General features: G+C 38.3%; 2 protein-coding genes across 6 annotated transcripts in view; one reads left to right on the top strand and one right to left on the bottom strand.

Moving 5' to 3' along the window:
* Window positions 1-807: 807 nt before the first annotated feature.
* Window positions 808-19,061, top strand: pargl (poly (ADP-ribose) glycohydrolase, like). 4 transcript variants are annotated; one of them, XM_085165299.1, is made up of 16 exons: window positions 808-961; window positions 4,044-4,216; window positions 5,018-5,107; window positions 8,933-9,022; window positions 9,198-9,269; window positions 9,361-9,447; window positions 11,158-11,318; window positions 11,402-11,481; window positions 11,561-11,633; window positions 11,742-11,817; window positions 11,910-12,057; window positions 13,919-13,997; window positions 14,092-14,200; window positions 15,412-15,511; window positions 16,115-16,243; window positions 17,069-19,061. In XM_085165299.1, exons 2-16 carry the CDS (start codon window positions 4,106-4,108, stop codon window positions 17,176-17,178), a joined length of 1,515 nt encoding a protein of 504 aa, XP_085021425.1. In that variant the 5' UTR covers window positions 808-961; window positions 4,044-4,105; the 3' UTR covers window positions 17,179-19,061. The 4 variants fall into 4 exon arrangements, with proteins under 4 accessions (XP_085021425.1, XP_085021422.1, XP_085021423.1 ...); XM_085165296.1 differs by having other exon boundaries at window positions 3,888-4,216; XM_085165297.1 differs by having other exon boundaries at window positions 3,888-4,216; window positions 5,018-5,111; window positions 8,937-9,022.
* ogdhb (oxoglutarate dehydrogenase b) overlaps window positions 18,898-27,204 on the bottom strand; it is a 23,644-nt gene continuing 15,337 nt past the window's right edge. The window contains exons 11-24 of one of the 2 annotated variants that reach the window (XM_085165295.1): window positions 26,737-26,916; window positions 25,736-25,888; window positions 25,077-25,179; window positions 24,763-24,891; window positions 24,515-24,665; window positions 24,189-24,316; window positions 23,820-23,998; window positions 23,329-23,400; window positions 21,419-21,544; window positions 21,265-21,337; window positions 21,022-21,185; window positions 20,578-20,732; window positions 20,199-20,224; window positions 18,947-19,036 (exon numbers count right to left, since the gene is read on the bottom strand). In XM_085165295.1, coding sequence (XP_085021421.1) covers window positions 20,209-20,224; window positions 20,578-20,732; window positions 21,022-21,185; window positions 21,265-21,337; window positions 21,419-21,544; window positions 23,329-23,400; window positions 23,820-23,998; window positions 24,189-24,316; window positions 24,515-24,665; window positions 24,763-24,891; window positions 25,077-25,179; window positions 25,736-25,888; window positions 26,737-26,916 — 1,629 coding nt within the window. In that variant the 3' untranslated portion in view covers window positions 18,947-19,036; window positions 20,199-20,208. Of the gene's footprint in view, window positions 19,037-20,198; window positions 20,225-20,577; window positions 20,733-21,021; window positions 21,186-21,264; window positions 21,338-21,418; window positions 21,545-23,328; window positions 23,401-23,819; window positions 23,999-24,188; window positions 24,317-24,514; window positions 24,666-24,762; window positions 24,892-25,076; window positions 25,180-25,735; window positions 25,889-26,736; window positions 26,917-27,204 lie in introns of both variants that reach the window. The other variant, XM_085165294.1, reaches the window with a different exon arrangement.

Genomic DNA, 27,204 nt, shown 5'->3' with positions numbered 1-27,204 from the left:
GCATTTTCTTTACAAATGTGGCATCATTTCAAGGTAAACAAACAGGCTTTTCAACACTATAAAATTTGTTGCCAACAAACATAACCTAACATCAACCTAACATCCTATCACATGGTCATATATAATATATGTTAATTGGACACTGTAGCCTCCTAAATAAGTAACATGTTTACATGCTTAACATGCTGTTATGATCAAAAATCAATGTCTGTTGTTTTTATGTTTGGCTTCTTCCATCAGAGTGTGTTTTTTTTCTCTCTCCTCCCTCCAAGGTGTGTAAGTGTGTGTTGTTTTTAGACTGCTGAGTGGCTAGTTCAAATGGATTCTTGTATCTGGAATGCATGATTGGCTGGACCACAAGGCCAACACAAATAGACAGAATTCTTAAATTGCCTATAGGTCAATTTAGAATCACTGATTAATGTGACCCCACTAAAGCAGGTCATCCAGGTCTTCATGTCTTTAAGAAATTCTTATTGTTTGACTAATTGGCGTGTGTTATCCGGCTTTCAGATAACACACACCAACACGATCTTGTGGCAGGATCATCAGGGGAGGGTTTAAGCTCATTTCATCCTTTTGTTTTACATTTGGAGTTATACGCTACAGTACAATCATTAAAACATTAGGGAACTAGTTCCATGTTAACTCCGTAATAATTTTTAAGTCAGTGAACACGGTAATACTGTACCTTATAATAGCAAAGTATTCAAAATATGCATTGTGTTACAAACTGACCATCGGCCGTTTCTCGAGTAATGAAAGTAGTAGCAGTTTAACCAATAGCTGCTCCCTGAACCTTACTTTCGTTTTCGTGTCAAAGTGAAAGTGAACTAAAAGGCACATACGCTGAGTGTGTCTGGTTTGGTGACGACTGTTTTTAAACCCATAAAACCAACAGTTAACATTGCAGTTAAAATACATTAAATGTGAACACCTTCGGAGAAGTCTGCGTTGAAAGGTGAGTGGGTTCCGTGTGTAATGGCAGGACTTCAGCCTTTAACCCTCGCATATTCGTCTTGTAGCCTATATGATTTGAACGTCGCTAGTTTTGCTTTTAAACACTGTTTTTTACAGACTGCAACCAATAGCCTCACAGTCTTGACTGTAAATGACAATACTTACCCTAAACTACATACACAGGTTCTTAAGCTGCTTCCTAATGTCCCCCCAGGCAGCCCTGGGGTTTTCTTAGTGTTAAATTGTTTCATTCTGAACTTCTTTCTGCTAAATTGTGAGTGTGAATTATGATTTATGAGGATACGTAGTTTAAAAAGTGAACATGAGATCAATAGTTCGGAGCCAATCGCGTGAGATCAAGAGCGTTTCCGTTTCTATTATCCACACTTTTCCAGCGGTGTAGCAGTTTGGAAACAAACTAGCCCAACTACCTTCTCATGGAAAGAGTAATCGCTGTATTTGGCCTCCCTAAGCAGACAGAGTTAGTCTGCACAATAGCACAAGGCATGTTGCAACAGCATGCATTATTTTGAACAGTGCCGCAGAAAGAGGGGTACTAATGGCTGCACCTTTTGTTAAATAGATCTGGTCAAGTGTGCAGAGGACAAGGACGATCAAGCAACCTGATACTTTAAAACAATCTCCAAAAGCTGATTCTGTTCATCTGGACAAAACGTTACGTCCAGATGAACAGAATCAGCTTTTGGAGATTTACTTTCCTGGATGATTGAGAATGCATCAAGACACTTTAAAACAATGATATTTACTTGGAATAAAATTCATTCGAATTTATATGTATATATATATATATATATATAAATCCTTATTAGGAATTCAACCTGTCCTTCAGTAAGCAATGTGCAGTTTGCAGGGGCTCCCTGCAAACTGCACATTGATTACTGGTTACTCAAAGAGAAAAATGCACACCACAGGTACGAAAGCTCAACTGTGGAAATCACAGCAGGAAAGGATCCACTCCAATATCCATGACCAAGAACATGTATTAGTAGGCTGGAGGCCACTTAAATTGAACAGTATACCCTCAAAAAACATTTTAATGATTAGATCATTACAATATTTTGCTTCTGAGGACCGAGTCTTTCTTGTATTGTTTTTTTTAAATTGGTCTTGAGCAACAGATCTCCAGGCTTTGACAGTCTTTCAAAGTTTTTCTATGAATATTGGCTGCTTTTCAATCATTTTCACTACAGGCCTTGTAGAATATTAACACTTAGATAAACCTATGTCTGGCTATATGTAATTTCATTGTAGTATTGTTACTTAGACTGAAGAACATGGGATTATTGGTTTCACCAATATATAATCTCTACCATTTTGAAGATTATTGCTTTGCAGTCTAGAGTGCAATCTTCCCGCATAGTCTGTCCATGCTTTTTTCTATGCTGACTGTCAGACAGCTGACATGTGATCTTTAGCCTAAGTCCTTACCTAACAAAACATTCAAACAATTCTATGATCATATTACGATTTCAAAGTCTCTGTACGCCAGTATTTTAAATACACTGATACTGTACACAAACCTTAACACCAAGGACTCCCACTGGCCACACGGGCTTGGGGATTGCCGTGGCAGTGAGTTGTCTATGTGTGGCATGAGGGGACCAAGAACAAGGCAAGGGAGAATCATAATTTTGTATAAAAAAAGTGTAGGAATTGGAGCAGCGAGGAAGAATGCTGGACCCAGGGTGGAGCCGACAGCATCCCCTGGTAGTGTAATCTCAGACTAGCCAGTCAGGAGCAGTGCCAGGGTTCGAAAGCTGGGTGGTGTCGGCAGAGAACACTCACACTCAGGCAGTCCCAGGTCCAGTAAGAAGGATCATGGCTGAGTCCACCGCAGGGAGCATGGGGTCCACTTACTGGTCATAAGTCCAGTAGGTGGATGGCCTTGAAAGGCTAAGCCATCTCCCAGTTATCACTGAAGCCTCAGTTTGAGGTGGTGCAGCTGTCGAGCAGGACAGTTATGGCATAGTGTCTTGAGAGCGACTGCAGCACTGAGGATGAAGAGCTGGAGATAAAGGTTGAGCTGTGTGTGGCACGGGAAGAATGGGCAAGCTGTGATTTCTTTATCTCTTTAAACATTTCCATGTGGTATATTCAATCAAAAATATCAGAGATGTTTGAATAGTAAAGCAATCAAAGATGCATGATGAGAATAGCCTTCATGTCAGAACAAATCTCACTGATATAACAATGTCATTTTTAAAAATTTTAGACAATCTCAGAAAGTCCTTCTACAGCTTACCACCCAGCAGCACCCACGCTGTTGGATCATGTCATTCTGTCAGGACTTGAGTACAATGCAGAATTAGATGGATTCAACATAGAGTTAAATGTACCTTTATGTAGGTTAAAACAGTAAATCTATATGGCAGGAGAAAACAAAGTCAGTGGATATCATTTTAAAAGAATGTTTAATAGTTAATGTTAATGTTTTGGTGTGAATGTGGGAGTGAATGTGAGTGAGAATGGTGGTCTGTGTATATGTGTTAGCCCTGTGACTGGTGACCTATCCAGGGTGTACCCTGCCTCTCGCCCTGAGACAGCTGGGTTAGGCTCCAGGCCCCCCCCCCCCCCCCCCCCCCGCAACCCTGAAAAGGATAAGTGGAAGCCGATGGATGGATGGTTTAGTGTTTCATTGAACCTAAAGACTAATCTGCACACAAATTTCTAGTAATGTTTTTTTTCTTCTGTCTTTCTTTCTTTCTGTGTTTCTTTCTTTAAATAGGGACATGATAGTGTGTCTAATCATGTAGGGTTTGTGATTTTACCAACTAGGTGTTGGACAAGTATTTGGTGCCTGTTTCTTCAAAGTACTTATCCGGGATCTTTTTTTTCTTCAGTCCTTGAGTTAAAACAAAAGTTCTTCTTGATATCCTGATGTCATGTCTTGTCTTTAAATATCCCAGACATGAAGAGCCACAAACACAATGACAGCTCTCAGATGAAGGAAGCCCTCCAGCATGATACACAGCAAAATCCTCAAAAGGAGAAAGAAAAGCATGAAAAAGAACAGCACAGCAATGATAGCGCGAATCAAGACAGCTTCTTGCCATCCTCTTCAGGAATTTGCAGGGCAGAGAATGTAAAAGACGGACAAGCAGAGTGGTCTGAGTTCCTTCAACAGATGGAACAGACTTCATCTTGCTGTCAGCTGAAGGATATGAAGCGACTTCAACATGGAGACATGAAGCTGGGTCCCCTAAGATTCGACAAGAGACACACAGTCCTCATAGATGTAAGACCAACTCATTTATTTATTTATTAATTCCTATTAGTATTGATGTAGTTTTACAGTGCCAGAGCTGATAGGTGGGCAGGTACAAATTTGCAAAGACAAAGGCAAAGTGATACTGGAAAACTTTAACTCAGGAGGTAGAGAAGGTTATCTACAAATTGGAAGGTTGGTGGTTTGATCCCTGGCCCCTCCAGTCTGCATACCAAATAACCTTGATCACAACAATAACCCCAAGTTGCTCTCTAATGCAGGTAAAGAATAAATATACATGAATGCCAGATAGAAAAAAGTGTTTGTGTGAGTGAGGCATGTTGTATAAAGCGCTTTGAATTCTTTATAAGAACTAGTCCATTTACCATAAAGAGAACAAAGGATGCAAAGACATAAACATAGAAATAAAGGAAAAATCACAATTGGTCACCAACTACTGCATGCGTAACAAAATGTTAAAAAAACTGATACACAAAAATAAAATCTTGCTATGTTGTTTGTATGAGACCATGAGTGTCTCTGCATGTGTGTTAGTCATAAAACATAATTGATGAGAAACTGCAACAATGTCCTCTGGAAGTTAGAGGCAGACAGAGAAAGGCCCAGGAGACCCACTGTCCACAGCCCCTCAAGAGCAGTGAAGACCTGAGGCCAGATGTCATGATGATAACTGCATGCCCATCCCTGCAGAAGGAAGAGGGAGGCTCCAGACAGAGTCCCCATGGCCAAAGAACCACGGAGAACCATTGAATGATTTATTGGAAAAGAGGTATTGGTTGTGTTCTTGAAATTATACTTTTTATCTTTCAGGTGGATACTTTCAACTCTCAATGGGAATTTTTACCTCGGAAAGGGAGAGATCTATGGCACAGCGACTTTGTGAAGATGCCTTGTTCACAGGCAAGTATGGCTTCCTCATTGCAAAATGATTCACTTATTATTCAGGAGAATTAATTAAGTAACCATGTAAAGTTTAGTGGCTGTCACAAACCAGAACTCAAAATGACTAAAAGAAATAAAAACCTCAGAAAATTAAACTGCCATTAATAGCAACATTAAGTCAATTTAAGACACAAGCCTGTGATTCAAGACTATGAGCAGATGTGTTTTACAAGAAGAGTTTTACATTTGGATCCTGCTCTGCCTGCCACACAGCAAGCCCATTTAAGCCCAATCTTAAAAGTAGAGCTCTGGACTGGAACTGGAAGCTGGGTCCACAGAGGAGGGGCCTGAAAGATTCAAGGTTCTGCCTCCCATTCTACTTTCTGATATTTTAGGAGCCAAGTTGACCAGCTGTCTGAAAGCAATGCACTCTAATGGGGTGATACAGTACTATAAGTTCTTTAAGATAAGATGCAACCTGATTATTCAAGACCTTGCATGTTAGGAGAAGGATTTTAAATTCAATGCTGGATTAACAGGGAAGAAGAGAAGATGAAGAGAAGCTAGTATAGGAGAAATATGCTCTCTCTTTCTAGTCCCTGTCAGTACTCTTGCTGTAGCGTTTTGGAGCAACTAAGGGCTGTTCAGGGAGTTTTTGTGACATGATACTAATGAATTACAGCAGTCCAGGCCAGAAGTAATATATGTATGACGTTTTTCAGCATCACTGAGACAGGATGTTATAGAGATATTGTGCAAATGAAAGAAAGAAGTCCTGCATATTTGTTTAATATGTGCATTGAAGGACATATCCTGGTAAAAAACAAAACAACAACAAAAAAACAATGACGCCAAGATTCCACACAGTGTTTCTGCAGGGCAAGCAAATGCCATCCAGAGTAAGGATCTGGTTAGATACCATATTTCTAAGACTTTTTGGGCCGAATACAATAACCTCAGTTTTATCAGAATTTAGAAACAGAAAATTAGAGGTCATCCAGGTCTTTATGTCTTTAAGACATTCCTGCAATTGGTGTGTGTTATATGACTTCAGATAAAGTTGGGTGTCATCTGCATAGATGTGAAAATGTTTGCTTTGCGTTCTAAGGATACTGCCTAAGTGTACCATTTACAAAATAAACAGAACTGGTCCTAGCACTGAAACTCCATAATTAACCTTAGTGTGTGAAGAAGACTCTCCATTTACATGAACAAACTGAAGTCTATTAGATATATATGATTCAAACCACTGCAGACCATTAATTTAATACCAACAGCATGCTCTAATCGCTGTAATAAAATATTACTGTCAGCAGTATCAAATGCAGCACTGAGGTCTAGCAGGACAGGCACAGAGATAAGTTCACTGTCTGAGGTTTTTCAAACCTGCGAGACATGTTATACAGGTTTTTAGGCATTCAAGAGCCACTGGAGGCTAAGAATTGCTTTGTGTAGGTTGCAAGAGGTGTATTATCTAGGTAGCTAGAGAAAAGCCAGATAAGAAGACTGCAAGAAGTTAGTGTTGATGTACAGTGCCGTGCATGTTGTTCACACAGTAGTAATTCAAACTAATGAGCAAGCCACAGGGTACTAAAATATATTTATTAAAATAACTGTCACTAGTCGCTAGTGTCCATGATCTCATTCTTTCGGTCACTACTCACAGTTTATGCCCACAAGTGAGGAGAGGGACGTAGATCGACTGGTAAATCAACAGTTTCATTTTTAGAGACAGCTGTGTCCTCAGCAAGGTGGACAGCAGTACAACATGTACATCTCTGCAGCCGTGGCCTGTTAATTTAAACATATTCCATTATCTCTCATCTCATCTTAAATATCTTTCAAATGGTTCATTAAAAATGAGTTCTGTCATTCTATCAACGGGCGATTGCGGCTATCGGGCGATTGTGGCTCAAGAGTTGGGAGTTCGCCTTGTAATCGGAAGGTTGCTGGTTCAAGCCCCTGCTTGGACAGTCTTGGTCGTTGTGTCCTTGTGCAAGACACTTCACCTGTTGCCTACTGGTGGTGGTCAGAGGGCCCGGTGGCGCCAATGTCCGGCAGCCTCGCCTCGGTCAGTGCTCCCCAGGGTGCCTGTGGCTGCAATGTAGCTTGCCATCACCTAGGGCTGTGCGATATGACCAAAATCTCATATCCTAATATAAGAATTCTATCGTCCGATAATGATTTAAATCACAAAAATGTAACATTTTCTGTGAATCTCGGGCAGCTCGTCTTGTGGGAAGTGTTTCCAGCTGCGCGTCATGTAGCTGGAGTCGAGTATTTTAACCGATGCATGAAATTATACATTTTTAGACATAAGTTGTAAAGGCCGCTGTTTTCTTTGTGAGTATTTATTACACGGCGTGCTGCGGGAAAAGCCTGTTCTAACGTTTGAGTCTAAGGTTTATTTTTTAGCACCTGGCGGCTCTTTTTTAAATTCTCATCCGTAAATAATCTGCTCTTTCACGTCATTCAGTTTATTTTGAAAAGTCTCAACAGGATCTTGAGCTTTATTGTGAAAGGTTTATGTGGCACGAGCGGACACCACAAAGCATAAAAACAGGCGCTTGTCTGTCCGTGGTGTGGTTATATAAAATAGAAGAGAAAGAGAGAACTTTAAGAAATTAATATAGCCACTACAGTGACCATCAAAACGATGAAAAAATATTGCCGTAAACAGTTTATTTTGCGACACCACAAAACAAACGATAGTGTAAAATGAAACAATAGACGTTTTTATATCGTCATCCGATATATATCGTTATATCGAACAGCCCTACCATCACCAGTGTGTGAATGGGTGGATGACTGGATGTGTAAAGCGCTTTGGGGTCCTTAGGGACTAGTAAAGCGCTATACAAATACAGACCATTTACCATTGCTGGATGTCATCACTTACAGTATAAGTTCTTGGCACTATCTCATGGATCCTGGAAAGTCTGGATTTTTAATTTTTTATTGCAGTGAATTTCTCATCTGGGGCTGACAGATCATGTGGTCCTTGTCCTCTGCTTGTTTCCTTACTTTTTTAAAAATAATCTTTTATAATCTTTTCATATCCCTTTGATTCCAGTTTTTTTCTATTTACTTCATTCACAGTGCTCCACCTAATTCACTAACTGTCCCCTTCTATTCTCCTTTGCATTCTGCATTCATCAGCTTCTCAAAGTACTTGTTCCCATCTTCTCAATATGCTCTCTTCACTTGTGTTTTTTGCCCCATCTCCCTTCCCTTAACCCCACACGGTTGCGGCAGAAGGCTGCCCTCCCTGACCCTGGTTCTGCCAGATGTTTCTTCCTGTTAAAAGGGAATTTTTACTTTCCCAAGTGCTTGCTCACAGGGGTCATATCTTTGTTGGGTTTCTCTTTGCAATTGTAAAGTCTTTATCTTACAACATAAAGCAGAATGAGGCAACTATTGTGATGATTTAATAATATATACTTCATTGATCCCCGTGGGGAAATTCCTCTCTGCATTTAACCCATTCACTCAGTGAAGCAGTGGACAGCAACTGGGTGCCCGGGGACGGTATCTTGCTTAGGATACAATAACCTCAGTTTGGCTGTTCAGTGGATTCAAACCCCCGACCTGCCAATCATGGGGCCGCCACCACTCTACCTACTGAGCTATCCCTGCCCGAAATTGCCCAGGAGCCCAGGACTATGACTCATAGTCTCCAGTTGTGTGCTAGTTTTACAACTTTACCCCCACTGACAGAGACTAACATGAAGCACATTTTAAATATGTTTTAATTGTATTTCACTTAGGCTTATATAAAAGTAATACAGATTTTATATGTTGTCTCAAATGGAACAGAGCACATAAATGTCATTGTCATTTCAGGTAGCAAATCAGAAGTCAAGGTGGGATGTGATATCCAAAAAGCTGAAATCTCTGGCCAGTAAGAAAACAGCCAGTGTCAAAGATGTAGAGGTATGTTGGCAAGAGTGGACATTTAATCATTGTTCATTTTTACACTGATAATGTGAAATTTGTTCCCAAGGACACATGAAAAGTTAAACGGGTGCTATTCTTTGACCATGCTTAATGTGAATGTCTATGACTGTTATATAAGCATATTAGGTGGTCTTAAAACTTCTCTCATCAGGAAGCTATCATCAAGTATAACCCCAAATATAAAGATCAGTGGTCATTTGATGCCCTCCACAGATTGGATCAGGTGAATGCCCACATTTGGTAATTGAATTATTAGTTTTGTGACTTGACTATTTAAATGAGCGATAATAAGCAATAACATATTTTCTTTTCAGATTACCCCAGATACAGAAAACTACTACAAGACACTGTTTCCAAAGATTGCTGAATTGGCCTTGAAACTCCCTAACTTTGTGAAAAAGGTATAATTTCAAATTATCTTCTACAAGTAATATTGTGTTGACTATTGAAATAAATTATCTTCTTGGAAAATCTAAGAAATACAAAACCCTCCAAAAAACGTACAACTTAAAATCAAGAGAATAGCATTTTCATATAAGCAATGAATTGCCAAAAATTGTAAAATTGAAACTTGAACAGTTGAAAATGCTCCAAGTCTCTTTGAAGTAGCCCCAAATACTGAGTCACTATCTTGAAATGTCACTAAAAGGAAGGTTCTTTAAATTAAACAGAAATCAAATATATTTCTTAGGGCGCAAAAGGTGTAGGACCCTAGTTTCTTCTCAGACTACATGAGTGACAATATGCTGAAAAGGAATGAAGAAATAAGCACCTGGTGTTGGTGGAAGCGGTTAAAAAGCATCTATCTATAAACATCTCTGGTTTTGTGCCTCCTGCACTTACATCTAGTCTTCAAGTTATCATCATTATTCATTGATTTTATTGACAAAAATCTTTTTGGTGTGCTGTCATTTAAACAATGCAACATTAATGCTTTGCTGCATTCCTGCAAATGTACAAATTATTAAATTAAAATAAAAATGCTCCTCCTTGTTCACCTGAATTCAGTGTTTCTTTTGGAGAAAAATTCAAAGAATACATAAAATTTTAAAATGTGCAAAATCTTAACACAAAGTCATTAGGACATTACTTTCGCCTTTACATTTAAGTTCATTCATTTGAAGATCAGCAAGGTGCTCATTTAAAGTACATCTCCGAGAAGAAAACTAAAGTCAACTGTGCTTGTCATGTGTGTGATTAGAACATGCAGGCGTGTGGTCAGTGTTTGATTTGCTTTTGGTTTGTATTCCACTGGCCCCTCAGAAATTTACAGTATCATTCAATCATATTCATCTGTTGTAGGAAGCCAAAATTGCGACTTATATTAAAATGTGTCTAATCGTGCGGCTCTGATACATAGACTATTAAGAATGCCTTGGTGACTTTAATTAGATTGTGATCAGGATGCTTATTTAGACCTAAAGCCGACACATTTATGTTTTCAGTATCTGAAAGATATTTATTTTTTCAACTCCAAAAGTACATATAAAAGTAGGCTGTAGTCCACTGGTTTGCGAAGTCTCTGGGTGTAAAGTCTCTTAATATAGGGACTGTGGGACAACACAGAGAGTACAGACACATTTGTGCGCAGTTCTGCAAGATAACAGTTCAATTCAGTTTTATTTACATAGTGCCAAATCACAATAACAGCCACCTCAAGGCAAAAAGGTTCCAGTAAAAATAGGAACCTTTTTCATCCTATACTATAAGTAGGTAGACTGCTGATTGTCTAAAACAACATGGAAGAACAGCAAAGCTTACTGTGAAAAGGTTTAAAAAAGTTTACTTTTAACGCCTTTTTGTTGTATGCATGATGATAAAAATGAACATAAATATGAACAAAAGCAGACAGCATTCCTGGTTGGTGCTAGTTGTTAACGTTATAATGTTACACTAAACTGTTATGTATATGTGGGTCTGCAGAGCACTTCATATAATTAACTCAGTACCATGACACCTTTGGACAAATTAATGTCAATTAACTTGAAACAATTATTAATTATTAGGGACATTTGTATTCTAAAAAGAATAGTTTTCAATGAGAAAAACTAAAATTAAGTTCTCCTGAAAATAAATAATCTGACTGACAAAATGTGTTTCCATGTTCTCAGGCTATCCCGCTTCTACGAAAGGGACAGAGTGCAGCCATCACATTGGCTCAGGTTCAGATATCCTGCCTACTTGCCAATGCTTTTTTTTGCACCTTCCCTCACCGTAACACCTCCAGTGCCAACGCAGAGTACTCTGGTTACCCCAGCATCAACTTCAACAGGTTGAAAAAAAAATCCCTTCACTGTAGTCTCTCATTCTGTGTGCCCAGAATTAATTAATTGTTAATAATAATTCTCCATACAGTCTATTTGGAAACTGGTCAGACAGGAAGATAGAAAAGTTGAGGGCCATCATGCATTATTTTAAAGAAGTTACAGATAAAAGTAAGTTGAATCCTCCCATTCTGCCCGTTTTTGAGACATCTCAGTAAGAGTCCATGGGTGTTTATCAATGTCATTGCAGGTACCCGACCTAAAGGACTGGTGACATTTGAGAGGGAGTGCCTCAGCTACACAGACATGCCCACATGGGAAAGGTAATAACTGATAGATTGATAGATCTACTGTGGTAAAGCAGCAGCTGTGTTACCACCTTGATTTGCTATCTTGATTTTCTCTAAATCATATTGTTGTTCATGTGATAGCTGTAAGGAGAATCTGTCTAAACTTCATATCACCTCAGAAGGTCAGATTGAGCTTGAAGGTAAAGGCATGCTTCAGGTAAGAACTGTCCCACATGAATAATGATTTACAGTTTCATATTTTTTGTTTGGGATTTGGTTATTTGTGTGTCTATGTATGTCTATGTGCAGGTAGACTTCGCTAACAGCTTGATAGGTGGAGGTGTGCTGGGCTCTGGTCTGTTGCAGGAGGAGATCCTGTTCATTATAAATCCAGAACTGATTGTAGCTCGCCTCTTCACAGAGAAACTTGAAGACAATGAGTGTCTGATCATTACAGGTTTGTTCATAAATGGATTAATCATCTCACAAAAATTAGGCTGATTTCATACAAAAATTGCCTGAATGATTAAAATGATTAATTAAGTTCATTTTTGAAGCCAAAATATCAAATAACAACTGGTTCCATCTTTTCTACTATAAAGATTTCTTTAAAAAAAAGAAATTCATAGCTATTTTAATAAGTGAATGTTACACTCATGTGTCAGAAAACATAAATGGTTATTTTTTAAAAAATCAACTATAACAAGAATTTAAGACAAAAAAGTAAGGATGGATAAAGAAAATAAAATTAACAATTATATATTATGTTTCAATTTTGAAATTAAAATAATCATCAAAAAACAACAAAAAGAATCTAATTCAGTTAGGACCATGTTACCAAATAAATCATAGCATTGCAGCATAGCTCTGTGTTGGGACCTCTCTAGCTTTTTGTCTGTATACATGGAAAAAGTTGAGAAAGACAGGACAGGAGAAGAGGAAGAGAGGTCATATTTAAATTAAAGTTCTGCTCAGTGGTATTTGATAAACTAGAAATTTAAAGCTTACCTGTAAGTCCTCATGTTTTTAAATGAGATATTGGTTAGAAACATGGAAAGGACTGATTCCTATAGCACTTTTCTACTCCTCGAGCACTCAAAGCACTTTATACAACATGCTACATTCACTCGTTCACAGCAGCACTAATTTCTTTTCAGTGCTTTTTAACTAACATTCACACACATCCATACTCTGATGGATGCATTGGAGCATTGGGGTTAGTATCTTACCCAAGGATATTTGGCATGCAGACTGGGGGAGCCAGGGATTGAAACACAAACTTTCCAATCAGCAGATGACCTGCTCTACTTCTTCAGCTACAATTATGAGACTTCAAAGGTATAAGCATCACAGCTTGTTGTGTCAAAGTAACTGAGGATAAAACACAGAAAAACATGAAGGAATTTTTTCTGGCCTGGCTTTTTATAACTTAAAAAATATTCTGTAGAAGATCAAAAATGTTTTCTTGTCGGAGGTCAATTTTGAAAAAACAAAACAAAACAACAACAACAACAAAAACCAGCAGCACTGTACACGGCGGTAGACTGGTGTGTAATAAGCAAGTGAATAATGCAGCTGTGGTGGAAGTGAAGTGTAGTTTTGATCTTCTTCTGCTGTTTCAGTCAATTTTGGTCTAAGTGACAAAACCTGCAGCTTCAGAATCTGTGAGATGCTGGTGTTGTGTCTAAAAAGTGACTGTCTGCCAAAAACTGATTTAAAATGCTATAAATAACTTGCTGGTGTATAATATGTGAAACATATGTCAAATGTATCCCTCATAAATGATATCAAATCATCTTGAGCCACAAACAACATTCCTGTGACAAGGTAGAAGCCGCAATCAGTTTTTGGCAGTGACTTTTATATATGTTTTACTTATCTTGTTGACATTAAAATGTTTTTTAAGAGTAATCTGGCCAAGAGGACAGTGGAAATTGCAACAAATATAACAATAGTTCTGTAAACATATTTTAAGTGGACAAAAAGGACCGGATTGGTTATAATGTAAGTATAATAACAAAGATTTATAAAGATAGTTGTAAACAAGTAATTTTTCAATTTTAAATATAACAACTTGTAAACCCTGTTCACTGAAGTCTATTTACCAACATACGTAAAGATATTACACATAAAAAACACACAGAAACATTGGAAGTGCCTCCACTCGAATACAAAGATAATCCTAAAATAAATAGCTCTAGGAAATTAAAAATGGGGAAAAGGAATATAGTACAGAAATTCATGATAAATATATTTACTAAAAATGAATGTGTATCAATATTTCTATTAATGTACAACTTTTGTCGTCTGTTTCTCAGGCTCACAGCAGTTCAGCTCCTATTCAGGTTTTGGAGACTCCTTTGAGTGGGCAGGTCCTTATAAAGATCAGTCTGAAAGGTCTGAGGGGGTCATTCATTATTTGCCTTTAGAACTTTTTTTTTTTTTAGAACTTTTTATTGAGTTTTCTGATGCATTTTGATCCGATTTTTAGGGATGAATGGTTTCGGCGTAAGACAAAGATCCTGGCCATTGATGCTATGAACTTCAGACACAGCGTGGATCAGTACAGAATGACACATATTATCCGAGAACTGAACAAGGTGAAGTTTATTATGTGTTATTTATTGTTCCTTTGGTTCAATAAATGTAGGATTGGATAATCTCAAACCATTTCAGCTGGGTTACGACTGGCAGATAGTGATGCCCAGATCCTATTTTGCAGAACTCCATCACTGTGCTCCTATTAGACACAAGAGATCCATCACCATTACATTCTCTTGGTGGATGGACACAAAAGTCTCACGTTTGGACACACAAAATCAAAGTCCAGGGTTAAATAAATAGCTAAATGTCTAAATTTTTGTCTTGGTCCCAGCAGTTCTCTTCTTATAGGTGTCCCTGATTTGTGGTAGTTCCACTATGAAAGGCTGATTCAGTCAATCTCCTACAAATTGCTAATGTGGTTTTATACTCTAATTTGCTGGGTGGTAGTTTCTATGGGGGGTAATTTTAATGAACTAATTCTCTGAAGTAAATAATTTTCAACTTCATCTTCAACCTTTCAACTAGCTGAAAGCTATTTCAACTGATTTGGCAGATCTTTTTTTTTTTTACACCAGATGCCCTTCCTCCTAGGTATTGAAGCACGTGTCTTGCTTTAAGTGTCTTTTATGAGCACTTTAATGTGAATAGTGTTGTGTAGGTGACGAGAATGTCAAACAGCATCATAAGTTTAAAGCTAGAAATAAAAACGTAGATGTTAAATGTTACCAGTGCCTATGTCCCACAGGTTGGATATTAGTTTGAAGAGCATGTGAGCAGAATTCAACTTGTGAGGAAATTTCACAACAAAACAGAGTTGCTGCAGTGTGCATGGTGGCAAGATTGTGTGCTTAGTCCAAATCAGCTCCCCAGGCCAGGGCCGTAACAGCAATTGGGAAAAACGATGTGAATAAGTGAATAACTGTGCCTTAACAGAACTTTTGTGTTACACACAACTTTTTGTGTGTAACCATGCTGTATTGTAAACAGGAAATGAGACATGAATGCAATTCTACAAAGAACTGAAAAACTAATCTCATGATTATAAAACAAAACAACAAAAAACAAAAAAAAACAAATTAAAAAAAAAAAATGAGTGGGTTTGTCCAAACCCTCTGAGTGGGCATGTATACATACAAATTTAATTATTTAATAATTGCATACTTATATTTTACTTTTCATCTGTGACATTTTTGTATTGCTTGTTTAAAAGTTATAGTAAAGCTTATGACTGCAATCTAAAATTAATTAATCTCATGTATCTTTGAAGGCTTACTGTGGATTTAAAGGGTACGATGGGCATGAAAACCCAGATATCGCTACAGGAAAATGGGGCTGTGGCGCCTTTAAGGGAGACCCACAACTCAAAGGTGAACTTCTTTATATTCATTAGTTTAGTGCAAAGGTCTCTGAGTTTAGTGTAAGGACTAAAGTGATATGCTTGATCATATATGCAGGATTACACTTTGATTTGGAGTTTCTGACATCAAAGAAAGCCAGCTGATTAAATGTATAATTGTGACCTATTTCTACAAACCAAACAAATGGTTAAGAACAAACTGAGTGCAACATTTGTTGTGGAAATTAATGGTGTATTAAATTTTTAAAAAAGTCAGCTGCTGGAGAGTTTTATTCTTACAAGAAGGAATTTAGTCCATATAGCAGTGTAATGAGGAATTCACAGAACCAGAGGAAATCTATTTATACAGGGTCTCACCACATCTTTATTACCCTGTTGTCAGGCAGAAATACACTTACCATACACAGATTAACACAGATTAAGAGGATATATTTAGCAAACAGAGTAATCATGTCTTATTGGTCTAGACAGAAAACAGGACAATTCAGTTCACTTCAGTTTCATTTATATAGCACTGAATCACAACAGTTGAAGGGTTAGGATCAAGGGAAGTCTGTCTGTCACAGTGCAACATGAAATAAATGTATGTAATTTCTTATCTGTTCATGTGCAGCTCTGATCCAGCTGATGGCAGCAGCAAAGGCAAAGAGGAGTTTGGCTTTCTTCACCTTTGGGGATGAAAATCTGAAGCAACGCCTACAGCGCATATATGACTTGATGTTCGCAGAAGGGATTACAGTAGGTGAGTGTTCCCAAGACATGCAGTTTTCTTTTCTCCAGTTTCTAACATCACATTACTTTAAAGCTTGTATATTTTACAGCTAATTTACTGAACACTTAATAATTTCTTTAAAAGGGTTAGCTGGTGTCTGACTGAAAGCGGTATTTCTGAAAACCTGCAGACACTGGCCTTTAGTATAAGGGAAATGGAGACCTTTCCTTACTTCTTGAATGCCTTTAACAGCTTGGACAGTTATTTTTATTTGAAGGATTCAATTTTTTTCGTAAAGTTCAAAGGATGATCAAACTTGTGTCTGAATGCCTTGCCTTAATGCCTTCACTTTCTGCATTGACAGTAAGCACATAGTATTTTGTTAGTGTCATGTGAAGTGATTAGGACCCATACAGCTTTCGATTGTTGGTCACAGCAGCTTTCTAGCTTCTTCCCACACCACACACCGCTCCTTCCTGACTCCAGAAACTAAAAGGGGGACAGAGTTCATTAATTGTAATCCTTCTCACCTGTGCCCTCCGACCTCCCGGCACCGCCCTGTGAGCTTACCGTAACACCCACCCCCTCCCCATTGCAGCAGAGCCAGAGGCCACACGCCTGCCACATGTTGGCTTTACTGACCTGTTACATTAGTAGCTAGGTAAACTAAACTTAGTCAATAGCCCTCTGTTCTACCTCTCCCAGAACCACACCCTTATAATCAGAATGAAACTATGTTCTTTAATTATTTAGAGCTCAATGCCAATTTTTTAAGATATAACTTTTCAGAATTTGGCTGTAAAAAGTGGTGTTTCTTTAATTTTTTTAATATACCTTTTTATTCCTTTTTGACAGGGACACTGTACAAACATCTGCGTGACTTTAGCTCTGCCAAGCACCGTGATCCACATGTGAATCTGTTTGACTTCATCGAAAAAAACAGAAACTCCAAGAGTCATCTGTAAAGAAGTTTGTATCCACATTTGCACTAAAATCTTGGAGGGTATTTTTTATAACAGAAGAAAATACTGAGCTACTTAATCATTTTGAGAAGACAATTATTTTGAAGTGCTTTGTTTACATGATAATTAACTATACAGTAGCAGCCAGGAACAAAACAAACATCCAAATAGCATAATTTTGGTGTGTGCTTTGAGAGTTAGCACAGTGGTTTAATCTGCTTTATGCTAAAATTTACATTTGAGGTCATTGCCAGACACCAGGAGCTGTGGACAGAAAACATTCTGAAGATAAAATACAAAAACTGCAGACATAATTCTTGAAATTTCTTGTAATTTTGCAATCTCATTAAATTACTTATATGACAATTTATTGCCAGTTTGTGTGGAATTTTATTTAATACTAGACTGAAAGAAACTTTCAGTATTTGAGATGCTGCATACATTTGTTAACAAATACACAAAATACACATGGATAGTTACCTTAATAAAACACTATTTGCACAATAAGACTGGGATATATTTTTCAGAGTACTCCATTCCATCTCCACTACATTCTTTTGCCTCTGTTTGTCCATGTGGTGTATGTGATAGTACTGTGTTGATCCTGCAACATCATATTAATGTTGCTGCAGGACTACAATTGCACCTGAGCCATCTTGTATGCCATGTATGCTGGTTGTGGTGGGTAAAGATGACGGTGATCAAGAGGCAGCTCCTTGCATTCTGAAGTGACTCATTGTGAATTCTTATCTCTACTCTTTAGAAAGAAGTGAAAGTATAAAGAAAGTGTCCAAAAGAAAAATTAGGTTAATCTACAAATTCTATTCGGGGCTTTCTCGTGAGCATGATTGGGAGATCTTGAGTATTTAGAAGATCTTTGGTTACAGACTTCTTGATTACATGTAGAAAAGAAAAAGTGCAAAATTGTAAATGATCTATTTGTGAAATATTGAAGAGCAAAAGCAGGACTATTCAAAAAGCTTTATTTGCCGAGAACAATGAAAACAGAATATGTATAATAATAATAAAAATACAAGTTAGTTCTTTATACTTGGGACTGCACTTTTCTGGACCACAGACCCGTGATGTTTGTTTTCTTCCTTAAAATATGAACATCATTAATGTTTCTGATTTTGTAAATCTCCAAAGGTTGATTCTGTTCATCTGGACGTAGCGTTTTTGGTGGGAGAAACATTTCGTCACTCATCCAAGTGACTTCTTCAGTCTCAGCTGACTGCAGGTTTCCCCAATTTTATAAACAGTACATTTGCACAACGACTGAAACTAGCTCCACTAAAGGAAATGTATCTCCCACTGAAAACACTAGGTCCAGATGAACAGAAGAACTTTTGGGGAATGTTTCTGATTGTTTGACCCAAAACAGTATACCACACATCAATATTATTTGAAGATTTTATCTGGATTAATTATCTGACTGAATATAAGCAAATAAAATAGTACAGTCTTAAAACTGTAATTTGTCTAAATTCACAGATGGATTACAGGCATATCATAAGAGTTTTCTCTAGTGGCGTCCTTCACTGTAAACATGAGATTGTAATAGTTGGTAATAGTGTTAAAAGTCATTGTGTGATTTAAGATTACACCTGTTTACAATTCTAATCTGTAAAAATACTGAAGTAAAAACACACTGATGTAAAATTTCTGGAAAATGGTGAAGCCAGCCTGGATTCTCTGAAGCTCTGCAGATAGGCTAGATCCCAGAGTGGTGGGAGATCATCAGCCCTTAGTATCAATGTAGATTCAGTTCAGTGCTGTGTCCAGCAAATATTGCAGCTCCATCTTGTGAGTGTGCTTGTTTCCAGTGGCTGGAGCTGCTGCAGCCTCGCGACCAGCATACCTACACACACACACACACACACACACACACACACACACACACACATTAAAAAAAAAAGAACAATACTGCCAATAACAATCACCTTTAACCTGGTTTACGGGTTTTTCTTTTTTTGTTTACAGATGCCTTTACCTCTTTTTGGGAGTAAATTAAACACAAAATATGAGTGAAGAACAGTGGAATGAGACTGTGAGTTTATTCAACATTTAAAAGTCACAACATTAAAAGTCTGCTGTGTGTTTGTGTACTGACATGGCCTCTAAATGATGTAGGAGTTCTCACTCCTGTTTACTATAATATCACTGCTTATGATGCAATTCAATGTGTCCTGCAGGATGGCTGTAGCTTAGGTGGTAGGATGATCCATTTACCAGTCAAAATGTCAGGGGATCAAACCCTGGATCCTCCTGTCCATGTGCCCAAGTATACTGATAGTGTGTGTGAATGTTTTTGTTTTGTTTTTTTGTTTTTTTAAAAAGCATTCGATAAATGTGCAAATAAATAAAAACTGATGACCATGAAGACAAAGACAGGTGACTATCAGTGACTATCAGTGAGCAGCAGTGTGCCACAAAAGAGTGAAGGTCAAAAGGAGTTGCACTGTGTCTTTGTAGCTCTAGATAAAGCATATAAGTGCCAAGAGGAAATGTGATACTGTACTACAAAGTCAGGAATAGCAGAGAAATATGTGAGGCAAGTGCAGGACATGCAAGACAGTGGTGAGGTGTGTGGTAGAAGATGCAGATGGGTTCAGGGTGGGACTGAGATTACATCAGGGATTGGCACTGAGCGCCTTCATTTTTGTATTGGTCTTGGACAGGTTGACAGATGAGTTCAGGCTGTGTCTACTATGATGTTTGACATTATGGCCTGTAGTGAAAGTAGGTAGCAGGGGAACGAGAGTCTGCAGAGGTATGCACTGGGGAGAAGAAGGTACATGAAGAATACATGTGTGTGAATTAGAAAGAGACAAGTGTAACAGTGAAGGTGGATGAGTTTAAATATCTGGGGTCAACCATCCAAAGCAAGTTATAATCCACAAGACTGGTGAAGATAGGAGTGCAGGTGGGGTGCAGTGAGTGGAGGCAAGAGTTAGGGGTGATGTATGACAGAAGGATAGCAGTAAGAATGAAAGGAAATGTTTAATAGATGGCAGACAGACCTGCTAAGTTTTATAGTTGGGTGGCACTAAAAAAACAAAAACAAAAGGCAGAGTTGAACAGGATTAGAAATGATTATATCAGAAGGACGATAAATCAGGTATGATATGTGACAGAAGAATGGCAGCACAAATGAAAGGGAAGTTTTACAAGACTAGTAAGACTTGTTATGATGTATGGTTTGGGACACAACCAAAAAGACCAGAATGGACTCGATTAGATATATCAGAGGGACAGTTTAGATTGAGGGTTTAAAGACAAAGTTAGTGAGGCAAGCATGGTGGTTTAGACATGTGGAGATGAACAATAGTGAACATATTGGTAAATGGACTGGTATACTGCCCTGTCTTCAGGTGTACAGTCAGCTGAAGTCAAACTTACCAGATGGGGCGTGTGTGACCGATGGTGGTGCTGATGCGGGGCTTGACATAGTCATAGTAGCCATGGTTTTTGTGCTCTTCTTGACACCAAACCAAATCTGCATTTGGATAGTGATCAGCCTCTTCTTTCACCAGATCAAAGGGGAATGGTGACAGCTGCCAAAAAAAGAAAGATGCCACAATGTGGTTGGAATGAACACTCAAGTTTCTGCTACTTTTGGTGTGGAAGTCTGTGCGGTGTTGCCTAACAAGGTGCTGTAATTGACTTAAGGCAGACAAATACTGCACACTATAAGGCCACGCCACCATTGTTTTACCTGTACGGCAGTGAAGTATGTGAAGTGTGAAATTGCCTTGACATTAGACTAAACGAGTGACTCCACAGTCTCAGTTTCAGCTTTTTACAGACTTACACTCTGAACAGTTTTACCAAAACACTGATTACCTGCTCGATGCGTACAACAGCAATAGCTTCCTCCATGCCTCTGTTCTTGCGTTCCCGGGTCAGTTCATAGTAAATCTTGCCGGTGCAGAAAATTAGTCTCTTCACCTTCTCAGGGTTGGTGGCTGCATGCCCATTATCTGTGATTAGACGCCTAAAATGTGTGCCTGCATGACAGAAATCATAAAAACAGAAAATAACCAAATATTTTAAAAGTTCTTTTGCACTTTTTTGATCTGTACTCACCTGGGAGCATATCATCAAAGCTGGACTTAACCTCAGGGTGGCGCAACAGCGACTTTGGAGTTAGTACTATGAGCTGCGATTAAAGACAGAGCATAGAACATGTTCATAATTTCAATTGACTCTTATCTTGCATGTTTTGGTATATATCTCATACAGGCTTCCTGAAAGGCAGCAGGATCTGTCTGCGGAGAACGTGGAAGTAGTTTGCAGGAGTAGAGCAGTTCACAACAATCCAGTTACAGTCATAAAGCTGATGCATGGCAAAGTCTTCAGACAGTTTCTGCCAACATACAATGAAGTAAAAAAAAACAAACAGAAATTACAATACAAAATACAAAATTTTACGTGGAAGATTAAAAAAGATAAGAAAAGTTTAGTCAACCTGATGACAAACAGAATTATTTGTTCCAATTATTTAATTTGTTTAGGTACTAAGGTAAATTAATCAAATAAAAAATATGACTCTGACAAAGACAGAAGAGGATGGAAAATTACTAATGAGTCCAAAGAAAAAACAGAAAGATGGTTTTAATTGTGGCAAAATACAAATCCAACCTGCACTGCATGTTCCACTCTGTCCTTAACATACATAGTTACTGTGATGCCACCCATTATTTTTGCTTTTGAAGCCTCTAGCTGAACTAAGTGTTTTAAAACCAGATGGGCTGATTAAGGACTGATATAACCGAGAAACACATCAACCATGACACAGGCTTACACAAAAGCATGCTCAAAATGCACAAAATGAACATAATGTTGTATGTTTACTTAGGTCATAGATTCCCTAGATCAGGGGTCGGCAACCTGCGGCTCCGGAGCCGCATTAGTCCTTATAGTGCGGCTCTGCGTGGTTTGGGAAAATAAATTAGAAGTATTTAGCTGAAGTGTATTTTATTTATGTTAGTTCTTTTTTAACTTGTAGTTCTAAATTGGAAGATTATTGTGATATTTAAATATAAAAATAAAATTATATTCTATTATTTTTTCATCGCTCAAAATAAGCGTCACACTCGCGGAAGCCGGTGTACCCGCCGAAACGCCGTGCATTTATCGAGACTTTAAACCCCAGGTAGGCCAATTATGGATCTTCGGATCCACATTATGTCAGCAGCTGTTCTCCACCGTGAACTATGTTAAAAACAAACACCGCTCACGCCTCACAGATGACAGCTTACAGTCCTGCGTAAAGATGAAAGTGACTTCGTACAGCCCCGATCTGCAGACGCTGTGCGCAGAGGTTCAGGAGCAGAAGTCCCATTGTAAACATACCACGGCAGACCCGACGCTGTTTCCATGAACATGCTTTTCAGCATCTCTTTATTGACCACTTTTCACACACGGTTGCTGTACGCATACAGCCGGCTGTAGCTTTTCAGCTCACAGCCCAACACATACCAACAACAGCATAGATAGCACAGATGTTAAGGTGGCGAGGCGTGATTGCGGGTGCCGCTCAGGTGTGTCCGCCTCCCCTGCAGACCACACCTTGCCACAAACATTAACCAGGTAATATTTAGGCAGAATTTTGCAAATATTTATTTTTAATTTTTTAGCAGCATAGTGCTTTTTTTCCAATTATTTTTTAAAAGTCAGGTCAGGGCTCACAACAGTTTTTGTTTGCTACATGGATCATTTTAGTTCAGCTGGGTGTCTTTCCTTTTGTTATATTTCTTTAAGAGTTCAAAATGTGTTAATTACATAAATAAATTGTAACTTTCTCTGTAACACTTCATGGATTTCATAAGCAACACACCTTAGTTGTTCACACAAAGCATAAAAGTAAAAAACAATATATACAGTGTTATCTTCATTTTAGATGTCAAAAAGTATTTGCGGCTCCCAGTGTTTTCGTTTGCGTGGAAACCGGGTCAAAATGGCTCTTTGAGTGTGAAAGGTTGCTGACCCCTGCCCTAGATAGACAGACTGTTTTTGGCTGTAGAGTTCCCCCTGCTGGCCATTAAAAAGAATGCTGATTTAACTTCTGAAATTCCTTCTCTTTTCAGACTTGAAAATCATTTACTTGACAGACTATGATTCCTTAATGACATTCTGACACAAACTCACAGGGAAAACATCTGGGTCATCATTGCACATCTGTAGAAATCTTTCAGGGCGTGCAGATGAGTGCTCTGGACCCTGTGATGAAAACGAAATGGAAGCAATACAAATGTGATGCAGTTTTCTTTCCTGTAGTGTATTTAAGGTTTGTTTATATGTGATATTGCAGATCTCAAGTTTATTAGTAACACATAAGGCACTATGTATCCATAGATGTCCTTTCATTTGCATCAAAATAATTTTACTACCATGGACAGAATAAACATTTTGTTCCAGTACAACACAGTACCCCACAGTTTCACACAGAGACATAAGTGATTTGTGCTCTGACAGTGCAAGCCCATAGAATGGTATTAAAAATATAACAATTCGTAAAATCAAGAAGACATCGATACAAGGCAGGCGTTGCATTATAAGGTGGTAATACAATCCCAAACTCTGATGGTGAGACAAATCAAAATGAGATACATGTGGAATGTGATAGATTAAATTCTTACCATTCCCTCCATGCCATGAGGAAGCAACAACACTATGCCATTCTGTCTGACCCACTTGGCCTGTCCCGAGCTGATAAACTGATCGATGATGCACTGGGCTGTATTGTGAAAGTCTCCAAACTGGGCCTCCCATAGAACCAGTGCATTGGGACTGGCCATAGCAAAGCCTAATTCAAAACCTGCACATGGGAGAGAAGAATGAAACAGAAGCCTTGATGTTGAAACATGCCAGCAAATTGAAAAGTGACACTTCAACTGTGAAATACTGTACTTAAGGTACTGTGGAAGAGAGAGAGGTAGGCAAAGAATCATGCAAAATGCACCAGATTTTGGTACTTTAGAAGCCTTTATTGTGTTTATGTGACCTACCCAGCACTGCATATTCAGATAGAGAGCTGTTACACACAGTGTAAGGAGCTTGATCATTGGAGATATAATTCATTGGGATGCACATCCTTTTGTCAGTATTTTGGTCATGAAGAACATGGTGTCGATGGCTGTGAAATATAACCAAAAAAAAAAACGAGTGGTATGACTGAGTTTGTCCTTTTTTTTTCAATTCAGAGATAAGATGCAGGTGAAGAAATTAATACAAGCACAGGTCAAAGAGATTTAGATGCAATCACCTCTTGATATTTTATTCTTAGGAAGTTGGCTACATAAATATGTACATAGATAGTACATCTATTTCTTACCTGAACGTGCCCCTCTCCACATCCTGACCACTGAGACGCACATGGATTCCCTCCTTGAGCAGAGAGCCAAAGGCCATATACTCCCCTAAAGCCCAGTCACACACTCGCTGGCTCACCATATTTGCACGTCCCTTTAGGATACGACTCAACCCTACAACATGTACACCAATGCAGAAAATCCAGGTCTAAAACAGCTTGAAAGTACATTCAGTGGATCTTCATTTTTGTCACATGAGACATGAGGGCACCTCCATGTATAGCAAAATCCTGCACTGGGACAGATGCAGCAATGTTGCCAATGTGGCTGAGCACTTGCTCGCTGATGCCAGTCGAAGGACAGGTCATACTTCTAGGTTGACCCTCCAGTGTGAAAAAGCCTAAATACACAGACACACAAAAGCATTAATGATGCCCTTCTTGCCCAAGATTCAAAAAGATTCTGTGTATTCAGTTGTATTCAGTCTTAATTTATTGTGTTTAATGTTAATTTATTGACAAAATAGGGAGTTAAAAAAACAACACACAGAAATGGTTTAGCTTCATTAACAACATGTAGTCGTACCGGGCCAGGGTGAATCTAGCCAGTGCTTGATGTGTACGATCTTTTCATCTTTGGAGCGAGTGTAAGCTTCCTCACAGATTTTGTTATAACTGGCTACGTCCTCCTGCAAGAGATCAATGCAAGTTGGGCATCTAATGAGAAAAATTTAGTCTTTCTTTTTATCTTCATTGTGATTTTTAATCTAGTAACTGATAGCAACAGTATAAGTAAAATACTGGCTAGTAGACACACCTATGGTAATTACAAAATCCTAAGTGACTTCCTTCTCAAGTTTTAGCATTCACAAGATTTTCAGAAAACTTGAGGTTAACTCTCTTGAATGGCTCTCTAAAATTCACACTTTAACGCTCAACCTGCTGAGATTGCCCATTACGTCATATAGACCTGGAGTTGACTGTCAGTGACAGCTGTCCACATGAGAAATCTGTGTGTTACTTGATCAGTCTCAAAGAATTAGCTGAGCTTTTTCCTTCGGTATAAAATCCTGACAATGATCATCATCTTCGGACTGAGTAAGCTCAAGCTAAATGTGTGATAGAGTTTAAAACAGCAGCCAAAAATCAAATCCACTTGGAGGTCAGAATAAGTTATATTGTGTCTTTGTCTACAATGTGCATGCTTCATAACCATCTACAGCACAGGTGTGCAGGTAGCTTTACCTCATATTCTTGAGTTGTGACGACTCCTTCATCAATGAGTTTTTCAACAAATTTCTGCAGGACTCCTTTCTGCTTCTTGATGCGCTTGTACATCAGCGGCTGTGTGAACATGGGCTCATCTATCTCATTATGTCCGTTCCGTCTGTAACACACCTGAGTGAAGAGGCAAATGTTTATGTTTGTTTTTCTGATCACCTATTTGACCCTATATGCTGTATGAAAATTTAGTATATCAGTACTGACTGGCTCGCTTGTTGGCACAGTGCAGTAAAGTGACAGTCCATTTAAATGACACAGCTGATCCCACCATCTATCATTTTAATCAGTCTTTTGAATCTATTATTTTTTCTTCTACTGGCTCATTTCACATCCACACAGTATTGTTAAAGTCTAAGATAACTGGAAGATAAGTGAAGCAAATAGACGTTGCTTCTTTTAGCAACCAACTAATCCTTGAGATAGCAACAGGTATTCTAGCCTTTTCTGAACGCACCCTGAGCATGAATATTTCATTTTCCACAATTTCATTGTACATGTACAATGATAATAAAGGGCTATTCTATTCTAATCTATTCTATTTTTTGTTGCCATTAGGGTATCATCATGCTTCACCTGATTGTAAACTACTACTACTCATTATTCTAAACTCCTCACTTTTAAAGTTTTTACCTTGATTTAGTTCGTTTGTGTGTGTGTGTGTCTGTGTTTTTCTAAACTGCTTCTAACAAATGACCCTTTATTGGATTAATCAAAAATTAGACTGAATTGAATTAAACCGTCATGTTTCTAAGGTCAGATGGGGCTTAATGCCCTTTTTAGATGTTGGAAACATGCTTACTCCTACTTTATGCTTTGTTCACAGGTTTACTTTCATTATTTTGGGTTATAGTTAATAAAAGTGTTTCCTGTTTTCAAAGTATTTTTTCTTAAATAACAGCAGTTTCAGTCAGGGTAATTTTACTTGGTGGTTAACAAAAAGTTATAATAACGAGCATATTTACCAGGTCTACAACGACATCTTTATGGAATGTGTTTCTCCATTCAGCTGCAACTTTGCACACATACATCACAGCCTCTGGATTATCTGCGTTAACGTGAAAGATGGGTGCATTGACCACTCGAGCTACATCGGTTGGGTACGGAGATGAACGAGCCACCCTGGGATCTGTCGTAAAGCCAATCTATGTGGGCAAGAGTAACACACATGTATATTAAAACCAGTTACAGTTATGACACTGTGGTCATTTTAACTACTGGAACTGCAATTCCAGCAATTCACACACAGTGTTAAATACACAGTATTATGGTCAATTCAAGTACTTTTAGTGTATATTCAATAATCCATACTCCAGAAGCCTAGTTTTATCTGGGGAAAACTAATTCAGTTACAAAACCATTATTATTATTATTATAACCATTAAGTAATCTATTTGTTGAAATACCTGTCCATACCATAAACTTGATAAGTG

Source organism: Neolamprologus multifasciatus, chromosome 7 (genome assembly GCF_963576455.1).
Source record: "Neolamprologus multifasciatus chromosome 7, fNeoMul1.2, whole genome shotgun sequence".
Lineage (NCBI taxonomy): Eukaryota > Metazoa > Chordata > Actinopteri > Cichliformes > Cichlidae > Neolamprologus > Neolamprologus multifasciatus.
The sequence above is the reverse complement of the archived record's forward strand: the minus strand, read 5'-3'. Positions and strand labels throughout refer to the sequence as shown.

What these genes read in the sequence shown, in the direction of transcription:
- pargl (XM_085165296.1), top strand. Translation starts at nt 3,890, where the DNA reads ATGAAGAGCCACAAACACAATGACAGCTCTCAGATGAAGGAAGCCCTC. An exon ending in CCAGTGTCAAAGATGTAGAG is followed by an intron (nt 9,023 to 9,197) that starts GTATGTTGGCAA and finishes TTCTCTCATCAG; the next exon opens with GAAGCTATCATCAAGTATAA. An exon ending in TGAGTGTCTGATCATTACAG is followed by an intron (nt 12,058 to 13,918) that starts GTTTGTTCATAA and finishes TCTGTTTCTCAG; the next exon opens with GCTCACAGCAGTTCAGCTCC.